This window comes from Rana temporaria, chromosome 3 (assembly GCF_905171775.1).
Source record: "Rana temporaria chromosome 3, aRanTem1.1, whole genome shotgun sequence".
In the NCBI taxonomy this organism is placed as follows: domain Eukaryota; kingdom Metazoa; phylum Chordata; class Amphibia; order Anura; family Ranidae; genus Rana; species Rana temporaria.
Window position 1 is genome coordinate 406,332,866 of NC_053491.1, and position 19,429 is coordinate 406,352,294.

Sequence of the window (19,429 nt, forward strand, 5' to 3'; positions counted from 1 at the left end):
TACATTATGAGCCTTGTACAGGACTGTCCTTTACTCACCTCTCTGACAGTGATATTCTTGAACTCAGAAGACAATGAAAAGACACGGAACAGCTCGATCTCACTGAGAGTTGGCTTTAGGAGCTGATTATATGTCTGCATAGACTCATTGGTGATGTAGTAATGACTGGCAATACGGCCTAATTCAGTCACCTATAAAATAAAGCAATTGCTGAGCTAGATAATGTTCCAATATAAAATGTGTTTGTTGAGACAATAAAATTGCTCACATTCGAATGTTTATAAATTTATACCTGGAAATTGCCCATCTTCTTATCATACTTTATCAAATTGTTCTTATCCAGCATTAGAGCTGCTGTGTGGATCAAATCCAGCCGCCTCTGTTCCAATAAGGGATCAGATTTTAGATCGTCATGGGAAATTCCATACAGATTGGGTGAACGAAGCATACGTATGTACAGGTAAGCGTAACCTAGCCAGTTCACAGCATCCTACAAAAAAGACAAAGACCATATAAAAGCATAAGCATTTTTATTTCTAAAATGCAAGAGTAATAATGTAAAGTAAACGAGAATCACAAAACAGAACACAGAATAAGGGCCCTTTCACACGTGCGGACCGTTCGTCCATTTTTTCATATGTCCGTCTACACGGATTAAAACGGACTGCAATGCTTTCCTATGGGATAGCGGACGTTAGCGGATGAGCATCCGCTAACGTCCGTTAACATCCGTCTCCGTTAAGCTCCGTTTTTTTGAACGGAAGAAACCCCTATTTTTCTTCCGTACAAAAAAACGAAACGGACGAAAAACGGATGTTAGCGGACGATCCGTTAACATCCGATGCGCTGACATCCGTTTTTCATCAAAATTCATGAAAAACTGATTAAATAAAGTTCTAAAGAAAAACAACGGACCTATACGGACAAAAACGGATGGAAAACATAAGTGAAAAAGGATGAAAACTGATGTTTACTGACAACTGATCATAAAAAAAAAACGTGACTGAACGGATCTGATGTACGGTCCGCACGTGTGAAAGGGCCCCAAGAATCAAAGTACAGTACATCTTTAATGGTGCTCTGTTATGTCATTAAAAAGGTACCTACAAAAAAATATCACTTTTGCATGACCTGCCTATTAATACTCAGCTCAAGAACACAGCATATGTCTATAGCGTCTCTCTCCCCCCCCCCCCCCCCAATAACATCTGGCCAAGGCTGCTCAAAAAAACAATGGATAGATGCGCCAAGCTATTAACTTTGGTGTTATAGGGGATTTTCATTGTATACAGTTCCTAAAAGTGTTAAAGCTTTTTTTTTGGGGGGGGGGTTTGGGGGTTCCATCAACATTGTCCACGGAAGCCTCCCCCCCCCCCAAAAAAAAAAAAAAAAAAAAAAAAAAAAAAGAAGTATCTCCACTGCCTTGCAGAGAATTTTACAACCTAAATCCCATGATGCAATGTCTAATATGGCCTATCAGGAAAGTTGCCAACGTTTCATAGCCTGCCAAAGGCTATGAAGATTCAGACCCACCCCCAGTTAAACATTTTAAAATAATATGCATCATCTTAAATAAAGACTCCAGGAAAACAAAAATTACCTTCGCAGTCTGCACATTTCCCAGAACCACCTCAGCATTCAGCATGTCTGGAAGTTTGGCCACCATTTGACTCTCAATCGGTAACTGCTGGTTAAGCAGGGACAGATAATACTGCAGCTCTCCATGAGATGTGATGAGGATACCTTCACCCTTTGTGTCATACTGAGGACGCCCGGCTCTACCCAGCATCTAAAATTAAGAAAGTACAACTAAAATTTACACAGGAACTACACAGCATAATACAATCCTAATTAGAGAAATAAATTAAAACAATGACAGAAGAAAACAATTGCTTGAAAACAAAATGATTATATCAACCTGCAGGATATCCAGTGCTCCCAACTCTGTCCATCTTCCCTTTTCTGGACTGTAAATCTGAGTCCCTTTAATGATGACAGTGTGAGCTGGAAGATTGACACCCCAGGCCAGTGTAGCTGTGGAAACCAGAACCTGGACACAGAGGAAAAACATACATATGAATTACACCACTTTCATTTGCAGCAAAATGCAAGACATTCAAAGGGGACAAGAACATACAGGTCATAATAGGCGATAATTACATTCACCTTTATTCAATGAGCAAACCCTTTGGAATTTGTCTTATACATGAACCCTAGGGACTACCTCTTCCTATTTGTGTTGCTGTGATATACATATTTTATTTAAAGATATGTTTTTATTACGTTTTATAAACCAACATACAAAAGAAAAACTTTGGGTATTCATAGTAGTGCATCTGCAAGTAATACACTTGAACATTCAATAAACAGATTTCAACTTGCATGTCTCTTGTGATTGTTAACGGGGAAATGACCAACATGCAATTCTCCAGTCATGAGGCAACCAGGGGGGGGGGGGGTTTAACATGAGGTACACTGCACGATTAGGAGCAGTATACAGCAGTGCATCTACCCTGGAGTAAGGGTTAGAGGGCTAGCCAACCATCTGCCCCATATTTTGTGAAAGGTTTTGGTTCTTCATACAAACTTGCGTCAAAAAATGGTGTAAAAAGTCTGCCACTTGACCACATCCTCTAAAACAGTCTGCTGTGAGAGGCAATCCCATTTTGAGTAACCTAGCAGGAGTAAGGTGGAATAGGTGAAAGATTTTTTCCCCCCATTTATAATACGATCCCTGAAAGATAATACTGAGGTCTTGTATGTGTCACTGAATTCTGACCAGTCATCATCTGTAAATGTAATGTCCATAGAGGCCCATTTCGTCTGAGCCACTTGGAAATCTAGGGTTACAGTCTGTCATAAGGGCAGCATAGTATGTGGAGATCAGTTTAGTAGGGTGTAGGGTGTCTTAGTATTTTCTCTGAGGTATGTTGATAGGGTTTTCATATACATAATTTTCATTAACATAACATAAGAACTGAAGTTACCTGAATGTGCTTGTCTGCAAACAGATCCTCCACAAGAGTTCTATCTACCCGACTCATTCCTGCATGGTGAATGGCAAAACCATATGGCAGGAGGTCTTTCAACTCCAAGTTCTACAGAAGAAAGAAATAAAATGAAAAAAAAAATGTATATGTATATATATTATATATATATATATATATATATATATATATATATATATATATATATATATATATATATATATATATATATATATAAATAAAAATATGTAAAAGTGAAAGCTACGAAAAAAAGACAGAATGCATACCTTGCATTGATCAGCCTCAGAACGCAGCACCTCAGTAGATGCAGATCCCTCCCGCAAGAAAAGACCCAATGTATCCTTTTCAAGGCACATGTCCCTGATCGCTCTGGATGTCTTACCAGTTTCTTTCCTAGAATGGACAAACACCAGTACCTGGGAAGAAAATTAATTAAAAGCAACATTTTTACTCACAATTTATTATATTTTTGTGGTGACAGTTTTGTTTTTTCACGGTAACTGATGAAGTGAATTGTACTTCCATGCTTATATTCACTGCAGAAAAGAGAAATGCTGCATAATGTGCTCTCAAGTAAATATTTTAGGATTATAATGAGAAACTTGTTTAGCAAAGGACACTGTGGTCAAGCAGCATTCAATTGTCACCCTTTTAAATAAATTTAAACCTAAAAGTGGTAAACAATTGAGGTAGATGACAGCATAAGTGGTCCGTTCACACAATTTTTAATATACTGTAAGTCACTGCAGCACAGCACAGCCTGCAGCCTAGACTCCAGCAACAGGTTGGGTGTGCAACATTTTTATCTCATTCAGACATGTTTTAGCACAACGCTGACATCCATTTCTTGGTCTAAGCTGTATGGGTCACACAGAATTGTATATGAACGGATATCACAGGAATTGCAAAAATACACACCTGGTTTTTCCCAGCATGCTCCATTATCTTCTCATATACAATCTCATTCATGATCTGGAAACGTTTAATAGCCTTTTTCTCTGTGATCCCAACATATGTCTGCTCCAGAGGTACTGGTCGAAAACTAAACAAAGAACATAAAAGGACTTAGACATGTACAATTTGTGATTCTCTATCGTCAATCTGTAAACAAACATTTTGACAGATATTACAAAAGATCAAATGTTTCTTGCAGTAAATAAAGAAACAGAAAATCTGGCAATTCACGATTAACATTTTTAGCATTATTTTATCAAATACCAGCAGTACCTATTGTCAAAGTAGAAAAGTCCTTTGGCAGAGTCCACACGAAGGAAGGTGCCCACATCTTCATAGTTAGGCAAAGTGGCACTAAGGCCAACCAACCTAACATCTTCCTGTGACATTTCTATGTTACGAATAGATCGGGCAACGAGGGACTCCAATACAGGACCTCGGTCATCATGCAAAAGGTGGATCTCATCCTGCAGTAAACAATACATCATTAGAACAATTCATAGAATTTCCTTTTTTATCCTGTCTGTGGAGTTTAGAATTGTTTTGCTTTTCTAGATCTTACCAGTATTATTAAACGAACAAGCTGAGTGTAAGTTCGCTCTCCTCCTTTACGGGTAATGATGTCCCACTTCTCTGGCGTGCACACAATAATCTGGGTGGCATTTATCTCTTCCTTACACAGCTGGTGATCACCAGTCAGCTCAGCTACTGTGATACCATATGTAGCCAACCTCTGGAGACACAAATAAAAAAAAAAGGTAGGAAAGAAATTAAAACCTAATGAAAACAGGACTAGAATTAAAGTAGAATGCACAGAGTGAGTGAGTTGGACAGAGTGAGGGAGGGTTAACCGTGTTTTTTTTTTTTGCCATCTGTGGCTTTCCTTCTACTTTGTGTCCCATAGCCAAAACTGGAAGTGGGAGGAAATCCCTGGTTATCACACAACGGTCACCAAAACTAGTGTTTCCTTGGGAATATTTCCCCTCTATTACTGTTTTGGGGACAAAAGTTTGGGATATTTTTATTTTTTTTAATAATCAAACTTAACAATTAGAGGATGAATCTCCCTAACAAGTACACAGACAGCAATAAAAATCTGACAACATTTTCTAATCCTTCTCCAATCAGTCCAAAAATAAAACAGTTTTGCCTTTAGGTATACTATAAAGCTTTATAGGTTAAAAAATAAATAAAATATTTACCTTGCTGAAACTTCCGACCATTTCCTGTACCAAGGATCGCATAGGTGCAACGTAAATAATTTTAAAGTTGTCCACGTTGATCGTGCCATCCACATTTATGTGTTTCCCAATTTCCCGCAGCATGCACATTAGAGCTACGTTTGTTTTTCCGGCTCCCTAATCAGTGAAGAAAGTAAGTTGGAGAAAGATGCTTAGAAGACTGTCTGTACAAATGAGCCAGTCCTGTCCAAAATAAATCTGTCAAAGAAAACCTCCTATGCAGGAAAGGAGAAACTGCACTGCATTTAAAAATCTGGTTTCTTCCTTAAGGCTACCACAGTGTTAGCTAGTCCCATACTAAGAGAGATAGGTCTGGGGATCCAGATTTTACCCAGGTATTTCAGTTATTTTCTGAACATGGCAAGACTATTTTAAGTGAGCAACGGTCAGAGCAATACTTATATTGGTTTCTTGGTTGTAGGAATGAGTTGCAGCGCAGTTTTGTTATTTTTCTAACATTTTAGCTCTTTATTTTTTGTAATACCAACATTACGCGGTTATTTTTTCATACAGAAGGATGAGGCCTGTTTGTTTGTTTTACTTACTATGTATGAACAATCTGCTGTTACTGCTTTGAGATATTAATAACAAGACTAATCTGACAGATAGATGGGAGATTCATCTGTCGAAGGACTAGTATGTGTCCATGTTCTTCACCAACTTTGTTGTATCTCATGTTTTGTCCCCCCCCCCCCCCCATTCTTTTTTGTACAAATTTGAAAAAGCTTCAATAAAAACTACTGCTACAGGAACTTTTAAGGCACATGTCTAATGTAATGTCACCTCTACAAGGCAGGTATGTAACTTACGGTAGGGGCACAGAGAAGCAGATTCTCATCGGTTTCCATTGCAGCTTTAAAGAGTTTGCTCTGTATTCTGTTCAAAGTCTTAAACCCATCAAATCCAGCCTGGGCATATTTTGGAAGTTTCTCAACAGGCACTAGTTGCTGAGGGAAGACAAACAATAGAGGTTGTATCTAGATGAACACCAAGAATAATACTGTATGGTATTAATGGACCTTTTCACTAACCTCATCAGAAGCAAATGGTTTTGGTTTGAGGGCAGGTACATGCACTTCCTCATAACCTTTCCTTTGACGCCTGAATGAGCCATCTGGCAGCTGACAGCGCTTGTTAGCCATGAAATGACTACCTTGAGCAAAGACCAAATCTTCCAAATCCAAAACTTGACGAGGAGTGAAGTTCTGTGAGAAGAAACCACTAGTTAAGTAAAAAACATCATAGACCAGTTCATAAAACATCACCTAGTGTTAGTCAATTGCTGAAGTTTGCTTACATCTTGTTCCAACTCCATACTTTCCAAATCAGTGTCAACACGCGACTGTCTCACTCTCTCACGACGTGTGCGTTCCTCCTGCAAGTAAAAATAAATAAAATAAGGAACACTGACAGAAAGAAAAATGTTTATGCTAGAGCCTTCCAAGGGTTACCATCTCTTACCCGAATCAGATCCTCCTTTTCAGTCTCCTGCAGCTGATACAGATATTTGGACAGCTCTGAGTCAGCCTCCATTTTATTTATAATCCTCTCTTTTTCTGCTTCACTTTGAGCACTGGCCAGAAGCGTACAGTACAGAACTGTAAAAAATTGAGAACAAAAAAATAAATAATTTAAAAAGTGATCCGTTAGCAACCAATCAATTGCTTATTTTATTTTAAATTAAGGTACAGCAAAGAAAAGCAATGCAATCTAATGAGATACTTTAGGTAATTGATTTTCTTGGAAAAAATATCAATCAATCTCAGAGCGCTCATACTTGGCTCAAGCTTTTTTTTTTCCAAAAACATTTATAAGGGGGTCACCAATAGAATTGACTACTGGAGGTAAAAGGGGGGTATTAAGATTTTGGTGACAGAAAAAAAAAAAAAAAAAAATAAAATAAAAAGATTTTGGTGACAATGTGTGATCACCAGCATTGTTTTGTACTGCCCAACTAGTACAAAAGGAATGGTGACTGGTTTAATAAAGCAATCATGAGCACAGGAAAAATCCTGCGTTTAGAAAATTTCCCTTACACGCGATTTAGTATTTAAAAGGGAACAAAGAACACCCTTATTTGTGATCATTTACTCAGACTATTTTAATAAATCCATACCACTATCTTATTATAAGCTCTGACTAAGCATAACCAGTGCTGTGGTTAGACAGTTATTAAGCTGGATGATAGTTCTCAGGCCTGGCTGGTAATCAACCAAGCAGTTTTATTTGCAACACAAAGCAGAGCAATCTTGCTTTGTTGACCATTCATTCTTTATTCAAAAAATTACAACTAGGTGGTACTTAACTCTCTACAGACTTGCTAGATTTTTCCCCCCAACTACTTTTCTCTCTGTTGAAGAGGTTGTGGCCAGGTAGGTGAACCTTTTCATATTCTGTAGACTTGCAAGAGTCGGACTAGTTTTTAGCAACAGACATTTCAATTAATCTCCAAAACCACAGGCATGTTGACTTCCCCAGATCCAGCCCTTGGGCTACTTAATATGGGTATAGAAAACTCCTCATCCCAAAATAGCACAGTTGTACACAAGGTGCTTTCAGCAGCCAAATCCCTAATAACCAGAATGTGGTGAAAGGACCATGCACCTAATGTCTCAGAACTTAAAGTAATGGTTAATCTTCACTATACCTTTGAAAGGTCTCTCGCCATTAGAGCAAACACCTCATCTAGATTTGGACAATAATGGAAATTATGGGTTAAAGATATTTTTTTCCTGATCCCAGATTGCTCTCCTTATTTAGCCATTGCCACTTGTTTGTTTTTACAGTGGATGTCTATCCCATTGTTTATCTTCCCTTTCTTTTGCATTGTCTGGATTTTAGACCAGGCATACCACTTCTGTTGGTATTGAGTTGTATTAATACAAATGATGTATTCCTTGTCCGACATTGATATGTAGCTGATGTGTATACTGCAATACAGTCCGTTTGCTGTACTTTTCTTACCCTTAAAATGTATTGTTGGGGGGGGGGGGGGAGTTAACCTTCGGGAAAATGTTAGGGTGAAACATGCAACATGTTCCTGCTCAATGATCTGCTGCCTGTGTGACAGCAGTACGGGAAGAAGTTCCTTGAACCAGCAGTCACTTTTTTGATTGAAAAGAGCCCAGCCGTGCGTGGCTCTGCCCACATGACTGTCACTCAGAGCTCTGCAAATGAACTACAAGTACCAACATCATTCGTGGCTGTCGGCCTAGAGTCCTCAATGAATTACCATGGCACCAATGAAGTATGATTCTTCCTGTAAAACTGCTCGGTCGTACGATGTACGGGCAAGACAGCTCACACGGCACCAATGATCTGCTGATCGCTGGTGCAATGCTTTCCAGGCTATATATATATATTTTTTTTTTTTGTTACGAGTAAATTTGTCCTTCAAAAAAACAGTCAGTCAAACAGAGTCAATCGCTGACACTTAAAAACACATGGATTGGGAAGACTCACATGTAGAGACTACTACTAGCAAATACTTGCAACTGGGGCTCTGCTGTAATCAGAGTTGAAAGTCCCAGGTAAGATGGGAAAGAAAGCAAACTGTATTCCATTAGGATGCAGAAGGCTTATAAATTAGGTAAAAGCCAATAGAAAATTAAGACAACTGGGTTATTGTGTTTTCTATTGCTAGAAATGTACTGTTAAGCAATTTTGCTTTACTGAAAACAATAGGAACTATTCATTTAGATGTTGGAAGATTATTCAGAACTAGAATTATATAACATTTTTGGATGTTTCTTAAAATAATGTAAAAAGAGTGAAGTTAAAGGAGTTCTCTGTCGGTGACTCATAGTGTGCTCAGCCTATCAGCGGCCGCAGCAATGTCCCGTCGCGGCCACTGATAGGCTGAGCGCACTATGAGTCACCGACACACAGGAAGCGGAAGAGACCGGGACCGGAGAACGGGACGGCGATATCGGAACAACGGGGGATCGTAGGCAGGTAAGTGACAGTTTATTTTCTATTTTTTTACAGCCCGGGCACAGCGGGGGTTAAAAGTTTTAGGTCAGAGAACTCCTTTAAAATTCAAGACCTATCGTTTTAAATTTATAAGAGACAATATAGCTTTTCATAGGAGATACTCACTCATCATACGATGCTGCCTCAAAATTTTAATGAAGTCAAAAGTGTTAAACCCCAGCAGCAAGACCAACTGATTTTCACATTCACGGTCATCTCCTGCAGTCTTAAAAGAAATGGAAAAAAGACAAAATACATTTTAGTTTGCTGAAAATTTGCCAATTCCAAGTTTAGGTTGTGGGATGCAACTCTTATACAGATGTTCTGAATGATGAAGTCGGTCATAATATCTTTTACAGAGAACATTGAAACCAGAAAACAGTTAGTGTTGGGTTTAGTGTCTTATGGATGTGTCAGATTTATGGCACAGTGCTGTCAGACAAATATGGCTTTAAATCGGTCTACCGTCCTACAGCAGCATTATGTCATATTAAAATATAAGTTAGTTTTAAAGGTTACACACCTTTAAGATTTCCAGAACTTCATCAGCCTTCTTCTGGGAGACGATGGCATCATCATAAAATCTGCTAAGCTGCCTTTGCAACCAGAAAGCATCAATATCGCGAGGGTGAAGATCCTTCTTCTTAGTACTCATAAGCTCTCCAGATGACACAAGCTGTGAAATAAATAAAATTAGATCACAAAACATAGTGCCCCAATTCTAAAATATTACACAGTATTTGTGTCCACTTACATTGGCTGAGAGCGTCCCATGCACAACAGCTTCATCTCCATCCATATCATCATCGGAAGCATCATCCCTCACCTCTCCATACACATCTTCATCACCAACCTGCAGATAAAATAATTATATAGCACCCACACTGCATAAACAGCAAGAGGAAAAAACTTGACAATTTCTATATCGCTCACCTCTTCATCAGACTCAAACTGCACATTGACGCCATATGTTTCATCTATATTCTCATCTGCAAGAAAACACAATGAAACATTTTCAAGTAGGAAATTTCAGTTTCAATTTATCATTGTTGTGCCTTGACACAACAGTTGACCACAAATAGGAAAAACATTCCCTGCTTCTTTAGTGAACCCTCACATTGTAAAACAACCCAGTTTAAGATAGAAATTAAAGGTAAAAGGTTGGTGCATACATTATAAAAAAATTAAATACAGGAATGGTCAATTCCTATAACCCGACGCCAGGGACAAGCAGTTCTGGACATCAGGTAAGAAATATTTTTTTACATTTAGCCCTGTTAAAGAGTTTAGAACCGAGGGTTAGCTCTGTCTGTCTCTATAATATAACAAAAACAGGAAGTGATGAACATACATCACGTCCGGTTACCCCGGCACCATTAAAACATTTTTAAAGGGTAGAGGAGGGATCTGGGATCCTATTGACCACAGATCTCCCCATAAAGAGTACCTGCCACTGCCTATTGCGGTCACAAGGGATGTTTACATTCCTTGCAACAGCAATGAAAGTGATAATAAAAAAAAAATGAAAGCGCATGCAAACATTGATCGTCTCACACATGTGAGGTTTTTTTTTTTGCAATAAAATTTATACATACCCATATTTTGAATTTCTTTGTCCCCTCCGTAATCTGTAATCTTCTTGCCCAAGTTGACCAGCACATGATAACGCGTGTCATCAGTCTGTCCCAGGAGTTGTTCCGTTTCTCGTCTCCTCTCTTTATCTCGCAGTTTGTCATTTTTTAGCACAGCCAACACCTCATCTGCTGCACCACACAGGATATCTCGAGGCTGGAAAGACAGAGATGAGTAAAGAAATACATACATACATACATACATAGATGCAGGGCTGTGGAGTCGGAGGAAATTTTGGGTACCTGGAGTCGGAGGAAATTTTGGGTACCTGGAGTCGGAGGAAATTTTGGGTACCTGGAGTCGGAGTCAGCAAACAATGCACCGACTCCAACTCTGACTAAATTTAGATTGTCGGAACATTTAGGAGTCAAAACATTTATCTACCGACTCCACAGCCCTGCATAGATGTCTTCTGATTTTCTAGATCATATCACTACAACCTCAAACACATTACCGCCACACCCAATGTGCGACATACACACTGCTTCTAGTCAAAACTGATTTAAAGTGTGACTAAAGCCAAAACTTGTTTTTAAGTTTACGATAAATGGTCCGCTGATCGGATACTTCCCCCCTCCGGTGTCAAATTTGGCACCTTTCATGGAAGAGGGAGCAGATACCTGTCAAATCAAGCCAGCCGCTCCTGCCAGCTTCACAGCCCAGTGCTCCAGAGCAGAGAGGTGCCAACAGTTACCAGCTCTCTGCTCAGGGAACCCCCGAGAACCAAGTGAGCGGCAATGTTTGATCGGTTCTCAGTCTTAGAGAGGAGGACCAATACTTTATCCACCTAAGTATTACATATAAAAAATAAACAAATTCCCATACTTTTCAGGGAGCAACGTCATGGAAATTTACCCTGATCTGCTCATTAACAAGTAGAGTGACATGTGGATCAATTTTTTTTGTAACCCACTTTTATAACCATATTGGTCAAATGTAACCCACTGAATAGTAGCAAACCTAATATTTTTCATGTGCTTTCATGGTATGATATTCAAAGATCCTGAATGACTCCTCAAACCAGAAGTAACTTTATGTGTATATCGTGTTTTTTATTACATTTTATCCTCCTAAAGAAAGTGTAATCATAACACTGCAGAAGGCACACAGAAAGCTTCTCCGAGAAGGACAGTTCTATCTAGCAAGCTGTAAGCCAGAAAATGTTGGATTGTTTTGACACAGAAAAATAAAACACCACTGCCTGAGCAGTTAACAGATAAAGCCAGATATGTACCTGGTCTCCTAAAGCGGCCTGGATGAAGCTGAGTAGGACTTCATATGTCTCACGGGTCTCTTTGGTTTTGGGTTTGTAGATAATTCCCACCATTTCATCAATGCCTTCTGACAAAAGTGTGAATCCCTTCATTTTGTTTATGTCATGTCTGTCTTCATCTCGTTTTCTCCTCCTGAAAGAGATGGCAGCATTTGGAATAGTGACTTGTCTGCTCTCTGTCTTGTGTAAGGCTCATACAGTTTACATCTTCAGGCTTTGCAAATTAGAGGATGCTTTCTACACTCAGAAATGTGCACATTACTTACAACCTATCCTTTGAGTCATTACTCGTTTCAAAGTTCTCAAAGCAGTATGACAAGAGCATAAAAATATAATGGAATGTACAGTTTACTAACAGCAGAGAACTTGTTATTTACAGATTCTATCGCAACAATACTTGCAAAATTGAAAAGATGAGAAACAAATCATGGCTTAGGGAAAGAATTCTAGCTAACCTTATCGCAATTTTTTTTTCTTGTTGGCTCTTACTGACTGTGCTTAATTTTGTACATTCCTGACCTAACACTTTACCAGCTCAGCAGGTCTACACAAACATTACATTAAAAACGCAGTGGTTAAAGCACTCACTTAGCCCGCCTTTCTTCCTGCATTTGTGGTTTGGTCTTTTGAGCCTTGTCACCCATACGGGACCCCTCCAACTTCCCCACCAATGATAACACCTCTCCAGTGGGTTCATCGCGACGGGTTCGGTCGATCAAAGAACGATCTGCTTGAAGTACAAGGTTGGAGTTCTGTGTAAGGATAAAAAATAAAACAAAAAGATGACTTCAGTAGAAAAATCCAAATCAATATAAAATACTTATATGCCAGGGTATATTCCTATATATGGCTCAAATGTATTCCCTCCATGTTGTACATGTAAGGCTCTCATTTGTATTATATAATGGTATTGCTATATATGTTTAGTAAAGTTATTGCATTTTCTATTTAATTGATTGTTTTTATTATTTTTTTTATAGAGCAACTGCATACAGAAATTATTTTAGTTGTGTGCAGTATGGGAACGGTTATAACCTCTGTCAAGTTATTACCGATGTCTATTTCCAAGTCAGTGCGATTTCTTGTCCCAGAGCTACAAAAGGAGAAAAAAAAAAAAAAACTTATCCCAAAACAAGGAAAAAAATCCCACTGCTGTTACCTAGAATAAGTGTCCACAATTAAAAGGAAGCTCCTCCTCCACTCCTGGTGACTTTAGAATTTCTATTCACACTCATTTGCCGTCATGGTGCCAAAGGTCATCAATACCAGAACACGTATTGGAGTTTTTGAATTAAAGTGATTGTAAAGCTTAATTTTTTCCATTTAATATTAACGTATGAAACATTTCATACTTACCTGCTCTGTGCAATGGTATTGCACAGAGCAGACATGATCCTCCTCTTCAGGGAACCCCGCTGGAGCTCCTGGCTGCTCCCATTCGTCAAGTGACCACTATAAAGCTGCTCCTGAGGTGCCCGTCTGCATCTATGGACAGACCGTACAGCTCGGCCCTTACCGCCATCACAGAATTTAAATGACAGCAGCGAGAGAGGAGAGACGCTGCTCTCATACACAGCACTGGATCAAGAATGGGCTCAAGTAGGACTGGGGTGGATCCTCTGGCACAGAAGGTTTTTTACCTTAATGCATAAAGGTAAGCTGGTTGCTAGATTCAAAGCAAATTTGTCAAGCCCTGTTCTAAAGCCTTAAAGTATAACTATTGTCAAAACTTTTTTTTTTTTTTTTAACAGAGCAAGGGAGGGTTGTAACCCGTCAGATTATTTTTCACCATGTGTGAAGATTTCCCCACTATTACTTTTCTGGGGACAACCCAAAATGAGGGATTTTCGATAAGGATAACTAGAGGAGGGTGAATCTCCCTAAATGGGGGCACCAACAGCAATAAAGAATAACAGGGGGTTCAAATACCTCTCCCCTCTATCCAAAACGGAAAAAAGTTTTGCCTTTAATTATACTTTAAGGCTTTAGAACAGGGCTTGACAAATTTGCTTTGAATCTAGGAACCAGCTTAAAAAGGTTGGAGCCAGTTTTTTTTGGACTAACAGGGCTTTATTTCTGACGACATAGATGGCAGATCTTGAATTTGCACATGGAGGGAACTGGAGCCAGGCATGCTGCTGGGTAGGACGGCTTTTTTCCACTTTGGGGGCGTGGGGAGTTGGCACTTCAGGTTGTTGGGCCTGAGGTTTTTGATGCGGGTGTGTTCAAGCTACACGATTAATCGTTTAAAGATCATGATCTCAATTCTTGGTATTTATTACATTGTTCCTGTTTAACCCCTAGTTAACCCGTAATTTACTCTAATCGGTCTTATTAACTCCTTATTCCACTTCTCCATTTAATTATTTTCATTATTTAGTTCTATTTTATAAACTATTAATCATTTAGGCTCGGTTCACACCATTGCGAATTGGAGGCGGATTCCCTGCCTCCAATTTGCAATAGCAGGAGATTTTGACCGGCTCTATAATTTTGACCGCCTCGCATATCTCCGCAGCAGGTCCGATGCGTATTGCACAAAAACACTGCGTCTTTTGGTCCGTTTAGGTCCGATTGCAGCCCGAAATTCTGGCTAAATATTGGACCTGAAACGGTGAACCAAGATACATCGGACCCCTGCTGTGAGACGGATGTAAATTAACTTAATGGTAATTTTTCCCCATTTCTTTACATTACACTATTTTTCATTACATCTCTCTAAATTAGATTGAAGTAAAGAGTATTATGTCTTATTTTATTGCCATCTTCTTTGATAACAGGATGTTCAAAACTTTAAAACAAAAAAGTTCTTTAGAATCGTGATCTTTATTATAAGCAAAAAAATTGTGATTCTCATTTTATCCAGAAATGCGCAGCTCTAGTGTGTGTTGTGGCGTGTGGCATGGGTGGGCTGGACTCTGCTCGCCTCCTTGTTTGTCTCCAGCACAGCCACAGGGACAAGGAGGGGTGGGCCACGGTGTGCATGGATTGGCTGGTGCCGAGGGAAAGGGGAGTCTTTCTCCACAGTGGCGGCAGGTCTGAGGGAGTACGGGGCTGCGGGTGTGTGTGGAAAGGGAGAGAGAAACTTTGGCTCTGCTGCGGGTAAACAGCGGAGTTGGAGTTTTTTTGTTTTTGGGTGTCGGAGCTGGATGGGCTGCCCGACACTGTATATCTGGGACGTTGGGCAACAGGCATTGCTTGCGTCGGGTGCCCAGTGGAAACTCACCCGCTGGCACCTGTTTTTTTGTCGCCATGGTGACCTGGGATTTGCTCCCCTATATAAACCCTGGTTCTGCCCTCTATATATACACAATGGGTCTGCCCCCCCTCTATATAAACCCTGCCCCCCTCCTCACCTGTATACACACTGGGTCTGTCCTCCCTCTCCCCTTCTATAGACAACCTGCCTCCCTTGTATACATCCAGGTCCGGTTGCCCCTCTGTTGCAGTTGATGCGACTGATGTAGAGCGAGCACATCTGTCCCAAATTCACTGTGTTCTGGAGTGGGAAGAGCAGTGGAGGAACATACAGCCCAGCCAGCTTCCCCGCTCGATCTACAACTTCAACATGTCCAGCTCCCACTGAGAGTATTGCCAGGGCCACAGCTTGGCGGCGTTGTAGCAAGGACCGTTCATCCTTCGGACCTATTTGGGCATTGAGGAGGAGGGGACAGCAGCCGGATCTGACAGCCGAATATCAGACTCCGGGTAAAACCACAGACACCAGCCAGGGAGAAAAAAGGATCGGCTGCCCAGCACCCAAGAGCTGCATTTCTGGGGCGTCAGGCAATGGGAGTTGCAGTGAGTGGGCTGGCAGAAGCCCAGGCGCCAGGACACGGTTTCTAGTCACCATGGCAACCTGCCTTTGTTGAACCCTGCTTTCGAACCACTTTAACAAGCTATTCAACAGCAGCTTCAAACTATCAGGGCAGACTATGAACAGCTGTCCTAACATGCCTGAATGTCTAACTACCCTGTCTATAGAACCCTTAGGGCTGCTTTCTGGGGGGGGGGTGAAATTAACCAATATGAGGCCTTTCGGCAATAAGCACCCCCCCCCCCCCCCCATTGAGCACTGAATCCTCTGCCAGAGCCTTCAGCATTTAACACTTACGGCAGTATTGGAAGTGCACATCTGCCCTCTGCAGCTCCATCCCCTAAGGCCTTGTACACACGACCCGACATGTCCGATGAAAACGGTCCACGGACCGTTTTCATCGGACATGTCTGCTGGCAGAATTTGGTCTGATGTGTGTACACACCATCAGACCAAATTCCCCGCGGACAGAAAACGCGGTGACGTGGCGGCGACGTGCGCGAACCCGGAAGTTCAATGCTTCCACGCATGCGTCGAATCACTTCGACGCATGCACGGGATTTCGGGCCAGCGGACATGTCCGATGAGTCGTACTGACCATCGGACATGTCCGACGGACAGCTTTCCAGCGGACATGTTTCTTAGCATGCCAAGAAACTTTTGTCCACTGGAAACCTGTCCGCGGACCAGTTTCAGCAGACATGTTCGGTCGTGTGTACGAGGCCTCATCCTACATCACTACCGAGTCCTGCATTGGCCGAGAAGTCTGGGAAAGCCACCACAAATGTGGGGCAGGGGGACACAGTTATGCAACACCCCTATAGTTCCAAATGCTGAAAACACAGCTGGAGGCTGAAGCACTGAAACATGTGAAGCAGGACACATTGGCTGCTGTGGAGTTCTCTTTCAGAAACCTGACAAGAACTTTCAGGAAACAATCACACCAGATGCAGTGGGATGCATTTTTGAACTTATTCCCACTGTATAGACAATACAAAGAGGGCTGGAAAAGTTCATATCAGTTGTGAGACAAAGCTGCCCAATTCTGGTGATCTACAGTAGATTTCACTGAACTCCCTCAATGGGACCCCACTGTGACTGCTCAGTCTTCCCTCTCCCGGCTTACACTACTATATGGGCAAGTATGCCGGGTGTACTTACCGCCTTGTACTCGTACTGTAAGCTACGGGCAGTAACGTCCGCCATTCTGCCGTTCCTTCCCCGGTCTGCACTTCACACACAGGTAGGGAACAACGCGCTGCAAACGAAACTTCCGCCGTATTCTTCTACTTCCGGGTTATCTTATTAAAAACTTCGCCACACTGTTCTACTTCCGGGTCAATTATGAACAACTTCCGCCAACTCTTCCACTTCCTATGTTCCGTCAGAATATGCGACCCGTCAGACATGATAACGTAAGTGACGTTTCGTCGTCGCCATCTTGCTACACCCCGCACTCCTACACAGTAAGGATACACCAAGAAGGGGGCAAGCGGACATCTTGTTACACCCACCGGAGTTTTGAAGTTCACAGTTATTTTTAACAGGAAACGGAACATATATGGCCAAATATAGTATTTAGAAATCCCTTGGACTGTTTACGTGTTGAATTATAAAAGCACCGTTGTTCTGTCAGATTATTAAACTTGTGAGATCATCACCACTTCAACATCTAAACAGTCCGTCGGATTTCTAAATACTGTATTTCACCTTATAAGCTCTGTTTACTGTTAAAAATAACAGTGAAATTCCAGTGGGTGTAACAAGATGTTCGCTTGGGGGGTTAGCAAAATGGCGGCGACGGAACATCACTTCCGTTACCAATTCTGATGGGTCGCCATATCTGACAGAGCACCAGCAGAATGGGAAATGGAAGTGACATTTCGTCGCCGCCATCTTGCTACACCCAGCACTTGCCCACAGTAAGGATGGAGTAAGAAGGGGGCAAGCGGACACTTTGTTACACCCACCATAGTTTTGCATTTTAAACTTATTTTTAACTGTAAACTGAGGTTATATAGTAAAATACAGTACTTAGAACTCGGTCTGACTGTTTACATGTGGAGTTTTAAAAGCAGCGAACTTCTGTCAGATTAGCAAACCTGTGAGATCAGAAGGCCGCTTCGTCAGGAGGAATAATCTATAAAACAAATAATCAAATAAAACACATGATCAAAGAATTACAAAAGCATAATATATAGATAATACTCAGCGGTAATGTTGAGAAGTTGTTTACTCAACAGGTCAATCGCCAATTACAAGGCCTCGACCCACTGGTGAGCACCACAAATGTATCTCTCCAGGGGGGTCATAAACGGCAGACATGAGAAAAGTATGACTGGGATATCTACGGCCAAGTCTGTGCGGGTTTACTCCCTGCCTCTCTCTTGCATCAATCTTTATTAATTTTAATTTTACAGACCCATCTGACACCTATAGGCTCCAGCTTGGCCACGGACCCTTATCAGGCGCTCGATTCAGTCTTAATGAACTTTCAGCTTGCAACTACCTAATGGTGTTCCAACCACCACCTGAGATACCCTATATACAGTCTCACTGTTTGCATTCCCTCTTTCTGCCTGCCATGTCCTTGTCAAATCCCCCCCCCCCTTGGAGTTTTGTACATATTTTTGAATAGATCTACATACCTCCCAACTGTCCCTGATTTCGAGGGACTGTCCGTGATTTGGAGCAATGTCCCTCTGTCCCTCATTCGTCCCTCATTTTGGTCTGATCTATACAGATGTATATAAAATGCACTTTTTATCTATCAAAAAGTGTTTCCCAGTGCTAAACCTTTCATCTAATTTCTAAATTGCTTCATTTGTAAATTCCAAAAGCCAATATAAAGAAATAGTAGTGGAAAAAAAAGCACTTGTGGGTTTAACCAATCTTATTTTTTTGTACAATTCTCCTTTAAGGGGGAGTGGCAAGTGGTGTGTCCTATGCCTGCATACTTTTGCTGATAGGTGTCCCTCATTCCTATGTCAGAAAGTGGGAAGGTATGGATCTATAAAAGATATCAAAGCAGGTAGGTTATGCATTTTTAACCATAAGGTATATGTGCACTTTCTTTCCTTCACTACCCATTTCCTTCTCCCCCGTGCACCATACAATCCCTTTATGGGTATTATTTGACCCACTGCTTTGTATATATCTATTGTTACCCCTATTTAGATTTAATTCCTCATAATCCCCCTTGTCCGCCGTGGGGGGAGCCTTTTGAGCAGCTGGGCCTTGTATCTGGCGATTAACCTGTTGGGTAAGCAACTTCTCAATGTTACCATTGAGCTTTATCTATATATTATGCTTTTGTAATTATTTGATCATGTGTTTTATTTGATTATTTGTTTTATAGATTATTCCTCCTGACAAAGCGGTCTATGTACCGTGAAACTAGTAGAGGACTGGTTAATCTATGAGAAAAAATCCATCAACAGATATCTGTTGGGGGTACCTTTGAGTATTTGTATATTGTTTTCTGAAACTTTTTTAATGTGATTTATGTATGTCTTTTTATATGTAATAAATT

The 19,429-nt window shown here is 40.8% G+C and overlaps 1 protein-coding gene across 1 annotated transcript in view; it reads right to left on the reverse strand.

The window, feature by feature from the left end:
* SNRNP200 (small nuclear ribonucleoprotein U5 subunit 200) overlaps positions 1–17,192 on the reverse strand; it is a 51,915-nt gene extending 34,723 nt beyond the window's left edge. The window contains exons 1-22 of the mRNA XM_040345934.1: positions 17,059–17,192; positions 12,669–12,832; positions 12,042–12,213; positions 10,771–10,963; positions 10,109–10,164; positions 9,930–10,028; positions 9,699–9,851; positions 9,302–9,401; positions 6,665–6,801; positions 6,501–6,578; positions 6,235–6,408; positions 6,013–6,150; positions 5,165–5,320; positions 4,525–4,695; positions 4,236–4,429; positions 3,927–4,050; positions 3,275–3,424; positions 2,988–3,098; positions 1,919–2,050; positions 1,601–1,789; positions 293–490; positions 39–191 (exon numbers count right to left, since the gene is read on the reverse strand). Coding sequence (XP_040201868.1) covers positions 39–191; positions 293–490; positions 1,601–1,789; positions 1,919–2,050; positions 2,988–3,098; positions 3,275–3,424; positions 3,927–4,050; positions 4,236–4,429; positions 4,525–4,695; positions 5,165–5,320; positions 6,013–6,150; positions 6,235–6,408; positions 6,501–6,578; positions 6,665–6,801; positions 9,302–9,401; positions 9,699–9,851; positions 9,930–10,028; positions 10,109–10,164; positions 10,771–10,963; positions 12,042–12,213; positions 12,669–12,832; positions 17,059–17,103 — 3,087 coding nt within the window. The 5' untranslated portion in view covers positions 17,104–17,192. The remainder of the gene's footprint in view (positions 1–38; positions 192–292; positions 491–1,600; positions 1,790–1,918; positions 2,051–2,987; positions 3,099–3,274; positions 3,425–3,926; positions 4,051–4,235; positions 4,430–4,524; positions 4,696–5,164; positions 5,321–6,012; positions 6,151–6,234; positions 6,409–6,500; positions 6,579–6,664; positions 6,802–9,301; positions 9,402–9,698; positions 9,852–9,929; positions 10,029–10,108; positions 10,165–10,770; positions 10,964–12,041; positions 12,214–12,668; positions 12,833–17,058) is intronic.
* Positions 17,193–19,429: the final 2,237 nt, after the last annotated feature.